Raw genomic sequence first — 12,523 nt, forward strand, 5'->3', positions numbered from 1 at the left:
ATAATTGATGATCAGAGTGCAAAGTGGATTCCTTTGAGGAGGATATCGCGTCTCGCCAGAAACCAAATTGGAGAAAGAAAAAGGCCGCATAGAATAGCCCATATATACGCGCAGAGAGAGAGAGAGAGAGAGAGAGAGAGAGAGAGAGACGATTTATCTGGCGCCGCTCGCGGTACACGTATATACATATATATAACATGCGTGTGGCGAAGAGATATAAAATCTCGAAACGTCATTAACGCACACGCACAAACAGACGTATAGTGGTGCGCGTGAGTTAGTAATTGTGTATAAACGAGCTCCGGCGCGGCGCTTAATAATTATCGCTTGAGAAAGTTGCCGGCGGGCCGCTCGAATGGCGCCTCTATAATCGATCTCGACACTGAAAATCCGCGCTCCGCTGCATGCACTTTAGTCGCCGACGATACGTTGCTTCGCGAGGCAGCAGCTCCGAAAAAGCTCGGATCGCATAGTTCGCTTTCGTACTCATTCGCAAGTGGCGAACTTCCCTTGTGGTTACTCACTTTCCGTCCTCGTCAACAATGATGCTGCGACGAAATTGTTGTTGTCTTCTTTTTATTTCTCTGCTTACCACAGGTGAGTGGCTAATTCCTTATTACATGGCGGTGGTGAATTCAGTGGAAGAAGAATGCCTTGTTGAAGATGATAAGAGTGATGAAATGGCTGCCTGTTAAAAATCGTTCGCTCTACGTTTTTTTTTTTGCTTTTTTTACGACGACGTGGATTTGAAATCGGATTTTTTTTCGACTTTGCAAAACCGGTTTTCGCATTGAGGCTAAAGCTTTTTTCGACTTTTTGATCGTGTTACATTCCAACAAAAATTTGTTTCTAATTGTAATTTCTCTTTGGAAAAATTTATTTTGAAAGTTGAAAAAAAAATGTTATTCAATCAAATACTCTTGTAAATCTATTAGCTGCGCGACATTTGACCTTTCGATCGGCCTAATCAATAAAACTAAAGTTAAGCCAGGCGAGAAATGACAATATGGCGATAATGTTAGATTATAATATAATTAATTCGTTTTTCATTGTATTTTTGAAAATAGTCCATTTAATTTTTGCAGTTAACGCGGACACAACAGATGTGACACCTCAAAATTCATTGCTAAACGAAGTCGAAACAATTATTCATACGGCCATAAAATTGATAAAAGAACCGGCGACGTTTAAACTATATACTAGGTGAGTAGCGATTTAATTGTTTGTCATATTTTGCACCATTGATCTGTTCGTATTGATGGCGGTCCATTGCGAACTGACACTCCTAGCGATATGCCTGTTTGACTGTCACAGTCATCTGCCGAAAGCACAACAGGCATTTATTGACACCTTTTTTGCGTTTTATCCGTATCGAACGCGACGTTGATATTGTTTAATCTGAAATGAAAAACACAAAGCCCTCTCTGTGAATAACCGCAACAAATTCTCTCCAACTCGCGTCTAAATGCGTACATAATGTTTCTAGAATGTCTGTAATGTGTCTCTGCGATCACGTGTTTGAACTGCGAAATCTTTGATAAGTATCATTGACGAGTCATTCATTGATTATTCGTTGTCGAAATGCTCGCTTTTGAAATGTCTATGTTTGCACGATAACGGGGTTATTAGAAATGTAACGATATCAATAATTGCGTGATAAAAAATAGGGTTGGTATGTTTGATGGACAAGAGTAAGGAAAGAAAGAAAGAAAGAAAGAAAGAAAATAATGTAGCGGAATCGATCGCACATGTATATCGCCGAGTATATTTTTGGACTTATTATCGCGTATACTTTTGACGTATGTGCCATTAGCTCAGCATCTGTACTTACGTACAACCGGTTTGCCCACATGTCATGTACGTTCCAAAAATAACGCTCCAAATTATAATGCATAAATTACATCCTATTAATGTTATTGGCGTCGATCGCCAATTCTCCAACGATTGTTCGTAACGCTTCATAAGCTTGTATATTTTTACAATCAAAAAATAACATAGAAAAAATCCGCCCTACTGGCAGATCTTGAACAGAGATTTCAGATAACTTGGTACATTCCTCGATCATTAGTGTCATCAAAAATTCGACATTATTCAAACTATTTTCTTTGGAGCCTTTGAAAAAGATACTAAATATTTATTTAGAAATTTCTACATCATTTAAAAATATGTCTTAAGCTGCAAAAAGCTTTTCTCCACATTTTAAAAGACGGTATAGTAACAGATATCTACAATATTTCTTGTCTGATTTTTTTCCCTACAACACCAACGTTTTTATATATTATACATATGTATATGTACATTTTGGAGTTTTAAAAGCATTATTTTTTTAATTAATGTAATAAAGCGTTTTGTAAAGAAAAATTCGTTTTTTTAATGTAGTGAAAACTGCGATTTTTTCTAAGTTTTCTCCACATACAGTTATATAATACGAATTTCTGGTTAAAAAAATGGTTAAAAATATCAAATAAATTTGTTACATTAGACTCGTCATTTTTAATTTCGAAATAACTATGTTAGATTCGCAAATTAGCAATTTCGAAAAACTTTACAATCATTTCCGAAACGATCAATTTGAAACAGATGCTGCAGAAACTGTGATCCTTAAGGAATATTTGAATAAATGAAACAAATTTCTTTTTTCTCAAACATGCAGCAAATAGAAGAAATTATTTTTTTCCGTGTAATTGCTGAAAAGTCTCAACTATTTGCAAAAATGAAGAATTTCCGACGAATTAAGAAACTAAATTCCACGTGCTGAAAATGAAAAAAAGCACAACAGATCAATCGTCCATCCAAACATAGAACGCAATTGCCATGTGGCGTCAATCCGATCATGTTAATAAATCAAATTTCACGCTTGCATGTACACACATATACACGCGCAGGAAACGTCAATCATCATTGAAAAGCCGTCGGCGGCGGCGTTTCTACAATGTTACAACTGTTCTGTTTTTTTCTTGCTGTGGCGCCTATGTAGTCGCGCGTGGCTGCGCGCCGGGACGTCGTCGTCGTAATCAGATGTCTTTAGGAATATGCTGCGTATGCGCGCACTCGAAACGAAATCTATTCTCAGCGCTGACGCGCGTCTTAAATAAATATCAGTAAAAATGAAGACAAAAATAAAAGAAAAATAGGCGTAGGGATGAGAAGGGTTTATCTATATACACATTCCTAACTTTATCAGAAACGAGATTATTGTACCCATGATTTATAACCTACCGTGCCTACGTGACTTTTTCCGATCCTCTCTTGTCTTTACCTTTTTGGTCATAGAGATTATGTGAAAGACGGATCGACATTCTTTGATATTTAATGTTTTGAAGTTTTATATTTAATTGATGTTCGGCGAGACCTGTGACGATGTTTGACTCGTCTAATTGTGGTAGAATGATTAACATGACTTTCGATAGGACGATTAGCAGAGTAACATGATGACTGAAACCTTATGGCTTTGCAAATAGTTAAATAATGCAGGTGTTTTGAAAATTTAACGAACTTTCTAATTTTACGAAATAATAATTGCATTAAAATAAAAATTACGTTAGTAATAAACTTAAAAATTTTCGATTTATTATTATATTTTCAAGCGTACAACAGCGCTGAAAAAGTTCAAAAGCAGCATCGTAGTTTTTCACTCGCGAGGAAGCGCATATATACATTTGATTGAGCTTGAACGCATTCAAAGTAACGTCAAATTGATTGATTTCGCGCGCGAGTGGGAAGCAAGTCAGTGTCGACGAACGACGTATACTTAACAAAAGCTAAATAAAAATGAACTTGAAAAGTTTTAATGTTGAAATAGGTCAGTGTTTTGTCTAGATAATTTTGATCAGTTCAGGAAATCAAAACATGTAAAGTAAAAAAAAATCACCATTTCGTAAGCTAGTTTATATATATATATATATATATATAAACTATATATATTTAAATTTGTTATAAATTGAAATTCCGTTCATTAATATTTTGTTTCTTTTTGCACAAAGGATTGGCTTATTCTTCGGCGCTTTTTTAGTCTAGTAATAAATTTGATAAGTAAGTGATGCATAAAACCATAAAAAATTTTCCAAATAGTACTGCTACAGCATAACTGGTTACTATAATGGCAAAAGCAAATTATATATCTTTTATCAATTGTAATTGTCTCGCTAAATGAAGACGACATCGTATATGACTTAAATGATGACATCAATCACAGATACAAACCCGTTAAGAAGCGTAATTATGCAATTATAACATATCATCTTTCTATTTTTGCAGAGAAAACATGTTTGGCGAGGAGCAATTGTTGTTAAACAACACGGAAGTCTTGTATGCGTCGCATTTCAATGAGAGTCGACCGACTAAACTCATCATTCATGGTTTCAGTGACACCGGAAAAGAGGCATGGATACGAAACCTTATTGATAGTAAGATTAGGAACCATTTAGCTTTTATTATGAACACGTAAGGCAACATATTACGAATTCTAGTGAATTTGCGTCAATAGACTATGGTACATACTTTTATCTTCGAGTGAAGAAAGAAAAAAAAGAAGCGTATGTCGACATTGTTGCACATCAGCGCAACGATAACCCTCAAATGAACTTTCTCGAATTATATTTTTTTTTCATTCAAGCACTTTCACGGTGACGGAAAAATCAGCGTGTTCATGTCATTTTCTAATTATAATATGTGACATCAGTTTTTCACTTCTACGCGAACGTAACGTGGTTTTCAACAACGTTAGCTAACGTTGCTAGAAGCTTGGAGATTGAGCTTCACTGTGATTGATTTTTATTTTAATTATCTACTATATTCTATAAATAATTTTTTTTGTTATATTGAAGTCGATTCCTCTTTAAAAGCAATTATAAAATACTATTAAAGATAATCGGCGATAGTTAAATCTTTTATAAAGTAAAATCAGCTTCTATACTATTCTTGCACTTCAATACATTCTCCATTGCAGCTTACCTCAAGTATCAAGACGTAAACGTAATCGTCGTCGGTTGGGGTATCCTCGCAGCTGATCCTTATCCAACCGCAGCAAATAATACCCGAAGAGTTGGCGAATATCTCAGCATCTTTCTCGACTTTCTAAGTCGTGAATCCAATTTGGAATACAAGGATGTCCACATGTGTGGACATAGTCTTGGCTCTCACGTGGCTGGTTTTGCTGGAGCGTTTTTAGAAGGAAGGATCGGCAGAATTACAGGTATTTTTATCTTATTTCTAGAGGATATACAGTTATTCATTTTATATTATTTTCGAAGGTTTGGACCCGGCAAGTCCACTTTACGAAACATCCACTGGAGTAGTAGATCCAGACTTTCGTCTAGACCCAACCGACGCTCAATTCGTCGATGTAATTCATACCAGCGGTACAGCGTTCGGATTTCTCGCAGCCATTGGCCATTCGGACTTCTATCCTAACAGTGGCAAGTTCCCTCAACCAGGCTGTAACTTTGCTCCGACGAACAGTGCGTACAGCAACAAATAAACTCAATGATATTAATTTTTTTAACAAAATATTAATTTTTTCAGCTTACTGTAGTCACACGCGAGCTTATCAATTGATGACCGAGAGTATTGGCAGTACGTCAGGCTTCAAGTCACGAAGCTGTGAATCCTGGGAAAAGTACAAGGATGGACATTGCGATCGCAATCCCATCGTTCTTATGGGCGAATATGCCTCCACGTCGTAAGTTTTATTTATCACTCGATTAAGCACGTAACTTTGGCGTTTCGTGCGATACTTTGAAAACTGACTGATCGTAACCCATTTGTTGCAGATTGCGAGGCAAGTTTTTCTTGACGACCAAGTACGCGCCTCCATTTGCTGTCGATTGAGACTGGCATCTTCTTAGGATTCTTTCGATTCCAATTTTCGTCAGTCTTTCTTTCAACGCGATTTTCGGATTTGTTATAAACGCTTTCGACTAGTCATACACTGTATTTATAACGTCATGCCACCATTGGATCATTTATCTATATTTTTGTTTGTTTGTATCTGAAAAAATTATCCATTCACTGTATAAAAAATGAATGTGACATTCATCAGCGCGTCATATTCGAACAAAGATAAATTTAACGAACTAGTTATACTTATTTATTCATACGATAATGAAGCTCGGTCAATGCTTTGTTATTCAATAAATAATTTTAATTTACATCATTGACATGATATAAGTTGCCTAGTTACTTTTCAATGTTTTATATTATACTTTGTGTACGTGCATACTTTAAACTTTGGTATTCAAATTCTATTTCGAATAATATTCTTGAAGTACTCTACTTTACGACCCGTTGTACATGAAATCTAGTATAAATTCACTTTTTTAAAGCCATGAAATCTTGAACGTTATACAAGAGTATTTAGTAAGTGTGTTGTTCAGTCGGTACGATGCTTGCCTCTGAACCAATGTTGCGCAAGTAGCCCGGAAGTAGCATCACTGAAAAACTTTTTCGGAAGAAATAATTTTTCGGAATTGGTAATTCGAACGAGTTTAGCGTTTGCGTTCAAACTTGATGAAGCTTTTAACCGCTTGGATCTGCATCGTTGCCTAAGTAGGATTTCAAGGATCTTCTAGCTCTACCTGCCATCACGACAATATTTTCAAGTTTCTTATTCTGCGTCAATATTCCTGGCCTTCTAATTAACGACACTGTGCTATGCTGGGCTTGTAATAATATATCATCAAGACGTTGGTTTAGAACCTTCGGATTGGTATTCGTCAGTACCATTTTAGGGGTCAACGTCAAACTCGTACCATCCAAAACATCATACATTTTTAAATTGGTATGAAAATTTATTATTTAATTTAAAAGTCAAAACACTTTTTGATAAATGTTTATGAGATTATATATATCTTTTAATACATAATTTAGTATTAAATGAAGGGTAATTATAAATTTTCTAGAAATAAATAATCATGGTTTATACATAAAGATAGTTTAGAATATATTCTTGAAAATGTATACTATCTTTCAATTTTTTTAAATGATGCAAACACTTCTATTCTTTTATATAAGTGAAATGTTTATTGTAGATATCTTTGTTAAATTATTATTTTCTAAAGAAATAGGTTAAATATTTGTATCAAAATCAAAGACTAAAAATATATTTAGTTTGCAGAGAAAATCCAATCGGTAATAAATCTTGAATTTATCGTTTTTCAGTGATATTAATTGTATTCCAAATAATTAAATAAAAAATCAGTTGAATATAATTTTAATATTTCTGCTGATGATAAAATTTCATACAATTTATATTAACAGAAAGAGAAGTCATACCGTTGAGAAGTGAAAAAACTATTCTATTGGAAATAATACTTTTCATAAAATAAAACTAAACAATTCTGGCGAGACAATGTACAAATATATTACTCCACTAAGCAAGAAAGTAAAAGGTGTAAATATTACATCGTAATACATACAAAAGTAGAGTACATGAATTGTGATATTCATCTACCACTAAATATATATCTTGTATTCAGTAACACATAACCAAATTTTCAAAATAATCAAGATGCCCAAATTTTAGGAAATATTAAATTAAAAATGATAGCAGATAAATGAAAAAAAAATTTTTATTATGTGTGTAATGCTGTCTTTAAATAATCATATTGGTACAAAATTGAATACACAATCCATCGAAAAAAAAAATTTTTAAATCGATCTAAATATACTCATTCATACCAAATAAAAATCTCACGGTCGCATTTTCTTACGAATTCACTTTTTCTTTTTCGACTTCTTTTCGGCAGGCGCTGTAGCCGGTGCGCCTGTCAACGTTGATAATAATTGTTTTAACTGCAATAAAATATCCACTTGAGGTTGCCATACGCTTTTGTCAGCCTTAGCCTTCAGTTCTCGTACAACGTTTCCCTGAAAAATTAAATTAAATAAATGGTAGCTTGATTATTTTCAGAACAAAAGTAGTATTCCTACTTGTTTTATGATTTCCGCTTCAAGAACAGCGATGTTGGCAGTAACTATATCAGTACTTTGGCTTTTGGGTATTGGTTGAAAATTAGTTGCAGCTTGACCGCTTTTACTTTGAGCTTCGGCCAGCTTATTTTTCAAATCTGTAAGAATTACTACTTCTGGCATCCAAACACTCTTATCACTTTTAGCTTTAAGGTCCCTCACTTTGAGGCCCTGTAAAAATAATTTTGGTTAGATTACATCTAATTGTCTGCATGTCAAAATCAACAGAAATTTTAAAAGCCGAAAAACGTTAAATTACTTGTTTCACAATTGCTGCCTCTAAAGAAACAATATCTATAGGTGCCTGAGCAGTATCCCGTGGCGGTGTCGATTCTTGTCGACCACCGTACTTCTGCCTCAACTCATCAATTTGTTTGTCTTCAATTTTAGAGAATAACGGTGACGGTTTACCGATCGCATGACCAGCTGGCAGTATAATCGACAAAACTTCTGGTATATAACCATAGTCTTCTTTTGGCAGCCCCAGTTGAGCTCTCAACTCACGAGTTGTGCTTGGCATATATGGAGCCAGAAGTGCAGAAAGAAGACAAGCAATATTGCAGCTTACACCTATAACCGTAGCACCTTTTTTCCTGTAAAAATAGCGAGATGTCATTAAATGATTCTTAAAGCAAATATTGTAAAATGTTACTGAAGCATTTCTAGAAACTCACTTATCTTCTTCGGTTCCCTTGATCTTAAACCACGGTTCTTGAGCTTGCATGTATTGGTTTCCATGCTTTGAAATAGCCATTACATGCTTCAGTCCATCTCGTAATTTAGTTTGCTCCAAACATGCAATATAGCTCGTCAACTCTCGCTGTACCAAAGCAAGAACATGGAGATCATCCTCAAGAAGCTCCATTGGTGGAATTTGGGAATTATAGTTTTTCTCAGTGAATGAGAGAGCTCTAAAAAATAAAATTTATTTCAGTAAATTTTTTTTCCACTAAAAACTGAAAATATTATTTGATCAACCTGTTGACAAAGTTTCCAAGGTTGTTTAGTAATTCGCTGTTGTTCTTAGTAGCCAAGTCGACCCAATTAAAATTGGAATCCATTGTCTCAGGCCTAATGTAGGCCAAGTAGAAACGCCAGACGTCAGCTGAAATGCCAGTTTCTCGTGCATCTGTGCCAAATACGCCAATTCCTCTTGATTTTGAGAACTTGGTATCCTCATAATTCAGATATTCTGTGATAAAAATAAATTTAATAAAAGTTACAATAATATACACTGATTGAAGTGCTTGAAAAATGTTCTGGCTGTAAGTATTTCACTGAAAAAAAATATAAAAAGATCTACCAATAGCCATAATATGTTTTACGAGGAGATGCTTCATATTGGCAGCCAAAAGAGCGGCCGGAAACATAATACTATGAAAAGGCACGTTATCCTTGGCCATAAATTGAAACAGTTCAACATCTGTATCCTCAGGTCTCCACCATTGCTCAAAATCTTTCGTGTATTTCTTGGTGATGCTGATGTAACCGATGGGAGCATCAAACCATACGTAAAACACTTTGTTTCTATAACCGTCCAAGGGTACGGGAACACCCCATTTCAGGTCTCGTGTAATGCACCGTTCTTTTAGAGGATCTCTCAACCATGGTTTCGTAACCGAACGTGCTGGCGCCGACCATCCTGACATTGCTCCTAATGCCCATTGCTTTAGTTGTTTTTCGATCTATTGAATCATTAAAATTATAGATAAAAAAGAGTATGAGAAAGTATACACAAAAATCTCACATTAAAGATATACTTAAAGACATTTCTCAGCATTATTTTTCTTAATAATTTCTTATTAAAATTTAATTTTCCATACTTTGAAAGACTAATAAAATTGGTTAATCTGAAAATGATAAATATACTATCAATGAAATTACCTTTGGTAAATCCAAAAAAAATTGTGTAGAAGCCTTGACAATAGGCGATTCTCCACATATTTTACATCTAGGTTTTATCAGCTCTGTAGCATTGACAAGATGACCACAACCATCGCACTGATCACCCCTGGCATCTTCATACTTGCATCCTGGACAAATTCCCTCAACAAATCTGTCTGCAAGAAATCTATCACATTTTTCACACAATAATTGATCTATGCTATTAGAGTTAATATAGCCTTGATCTTTTATCCTCAAAAACATTTTTTGGACAAGCCTAAAACAAAACAATGTTTGATATTGTATATTATTGGTTGCAATCAATCATATATAATATTTATATTAGATAGTATATTTACTCTGTCTGTTCAGATGTTGATGTTCTGCCAAAATGATCAAAACCAATGCCAAACCACCTGTAGACTTCATTGTGAATATCAAAATACTTATCGCAGATCTGTTGAGGAGTCAAGTTTTCTTCGAGAGCTTTTGCTTCAGTTGCAGTTCCATATTCATCAGTTCCACTAGAAATATTAAATGAATTTGGTTATAAATATATGTTATACTATATGTAAGTAGATATGAAGAAAACAAATTAAAGTACTCACCTTATGTAAAGTGTATTATAATTTCTTTGACGACAATATCTAAGGAGAATGATATTTATTAAAATATTTTACTAATTTTCATTATGTTACTAATTTAATTATCAACATACCGAGCAAAAATATCAGCAGAAAGAACACAACCTATTATATTTCCTAAGTGTGGAACATTGTTCACGTATGGAAGAGCTGAAGTAATTAATATATTTCTTTCTCCCTTTTTAGGTAGTCTAAATAAATAAATTTACGTAAAAATTTAACTATAAAATATATATTGTGAATAGAAAATATAAGATTTTTACATAATACGAGAAACGGTTTTGATTGAAGGGTATTTAGATAACCAATTCTGTTTTATAAAAGCAATTTCTTCTTTAGTAATGACTTTGACCTCCTTTTCTTCACTAGGACTTATCTACAATAATAATTTTTTATTTAGTATTTTGAAAGGCAATAAAAAATTAATTTTATAGTTAGTTGGTTCTTACTTTACATGCAGGCATCCCACTAGATTTTCCTGGTCCAGTATAGGTGTTGACAGGGAACCATGATGATGCACTCATGGCAATCATTGCAGGAATACCTCTCTCAAGTTTGACTTTTTTCAGAGATTGCTGAATTGTGGGTAAGCTTTGAACATGCTTCAACCATTTATCTATATTAATAAATTCTTTTGAAATCACTTCATTATCTGTAACAGCCACAGTAGACCATAATGTTACCCAAATTGAAGCATCGACTATATTTATTTCTAACTTATCCTGAAAAAAATTATTTGAACTATAAAAACAAAAACTTTTCAAAATTATCATAAGTTACACTTATAATAATTTTAACTTACATTAATTAAGTACTGTTCATTTTTCAATGCTGTATTCAGCTGTTTCAGAAGATACCAAACTCGTGGTTTATGCGATACATCCAACTTTCCTGAGCCTCCATATGATACTATTGCAGGCTAAAATATTTTATCATATTAATTCTGGCTTTACACGAAAGAATTATAAATACATATTACATAGATATAGACAAAATTACCTGCAATTGTGTAGCATCCCATTCAAGCCATTTATTAGCAGTAATAATATTTTGTTCACTGACAGGTGCAATATATTGAACAGCCGCACTAATACTAAATAGTTCATCTTCTGTACAGTCTACTTTTAAAATTGGTAAACGTCCCAAGCAACTCTCTGATAAAAATTTATTTACACATATGTTACACAGAAAAACATTACAAATAGAAAACGGAATTAAAATATAAATTTCATTATTAACTACATACAAAAAAAGTATAACAAAAATGTCTAAAGATTAACGTTTTATGATAACGAACACAGCTTCCAGAAACCAAAACATACTTGAAAATAAAAAAAAATTGACAAAATATTATAAAGTAAGTAACAAATTCATAGGTTAAGGATTCACCTTTCGGCTCATGCTTGAAATTGACATTGATTTTCTTGCGAGCAATTTCCCCGGCGACGATAATTTTAAGTCCATTGGGATTATTAGGATTTGATTGTGCATTCATCCTAACGATGGCAGATAAAATCGGGAAAGTATGTGATAAAAACGGAGAGAAAATAAAAATCACTTTGCTCTTTCTCACTACAAATGACTATTGGTTGGACTATACCATGCGAGGCGTAACACGTACACTAATAAGGAGTGTGGTTATATCAAAGGATATAGTGACTGAATAATTTGTTTCTATTTTTCTATGTGCGTAGTTCATTTAAGGATTTGTTTGATGAAAAGTTACTGCCGTTGGCGAGTTATCATCGCAGATCTTATACATGGAGGGAATGTTACTTGTAGTCCGGGAGATGAGTATGGTCTCATAATGCACTGAAAATGCTCTAAATAAAAATAAAAAACGCATTATTTTTATATATCTTAATATCCTGAATTTGAATCCACAACACACACACACACACACACACACACACACACACACACACACACACACACACACACACACACACACACACACACACACACACACACACACAAACACGCGCGCGCGCGCGAAAAATATACAACTGTTGGTGGTTTGAAACCGA

At 34.0% G+C, this 12,523-nt stretch overlaps 2 protein-coding genes across 3 annotated transcripts; one reads left to right on the forward strand and one right to left on the reverse strand.

The window, feature by feature from the left end:
• Nucleotides 1–331: 331 nt before the first annotated feature.
• On the forward strand, nt 332–6,799 carry LOC131674199 (pancreatic triacylglycerol lipase-like). 2 transcript variants are annotated; one of them, XM_058952714.1, is made up of 7 exons: nt 332–597; nt 1,086–1,203; nt 4,258–4,406; nt 4,949–5,194; nt 5,253–5,417; nt 5,524–5,680; nt 5,772–6,799. In XM_058952714.1, the coding sequence occupies exons 1-7, from the start codon at nt 543–545 to the stop codon at nt 5,827–5,829; spliced, it is 948 nt and encodes a 315-aa protein (XP_058808697.1). In that variant the 5' UTR covers nt 332–542; the 3' UTR covers nt 5,830–6,799. The 2 variants fall into 2 exon arrangements, with proteins under 2 accessions (XP_058808697.1, XP_058808696.1); XM_058952713.1 differs by having other exon boundaries at nt 339–597; nt 5,253–5,459; nt 5,772–6,792.
• Nucleotides 6,800–7,172: 373 nt separating this feature from the next.
• LOC131674200 (methionine--tRNA ligase, cytoplasmic) lies at nt 7,173–12,342 on the reverse strand. The gene is made up of 15 exons (XM_058952715.1): nt 11,886–12,342; nt 11,496–11,650; nt 11,299–11,415; nt 10,946–11,218; nt 10,760–10,872; nt 10,571–10,687; nt 10,461–10,499; nt 10,212–10,376; nt 9,853–10,129; nt 9,272–9,653; nt 8,947–9,160; nt 8,643–8,879; nt 8,228–8,561; nt 7,930–8,139; nt 7,173–7,866 (listed from the first exon to the last, which is right to left on the reverse strand). Exons 1-15 carry the CDS (start codon nt 11,989–11,991, stop codon nt 7,714–7,716), a joined length of 2,892 nt encoding a protein of 963 aa, XP_058808698.1. The 5' UTR covers nt 11,992–12,342; the 3' UTR covers nt 7,173–7,713.
• Between the last annotated feature and the right edge of the window lie 181 nt (nt 12,343–12,523).

This window comes from Phymastichus coffea, unplaced genomic scaffold (assembly GCF_024137745.1).
Source record: "Phymastichus coffea isolate CEN01 unplaced genomic scaffold, Cenicafe_Pcof_1.1 PCOF00219, whole genome shotgun sequence".
NCBI lineage: Eukaryota > Metazoa > Arthropoda > Insecta > Hymenoptera > Eulophidae > Phymastichus > Phymastichus coffea.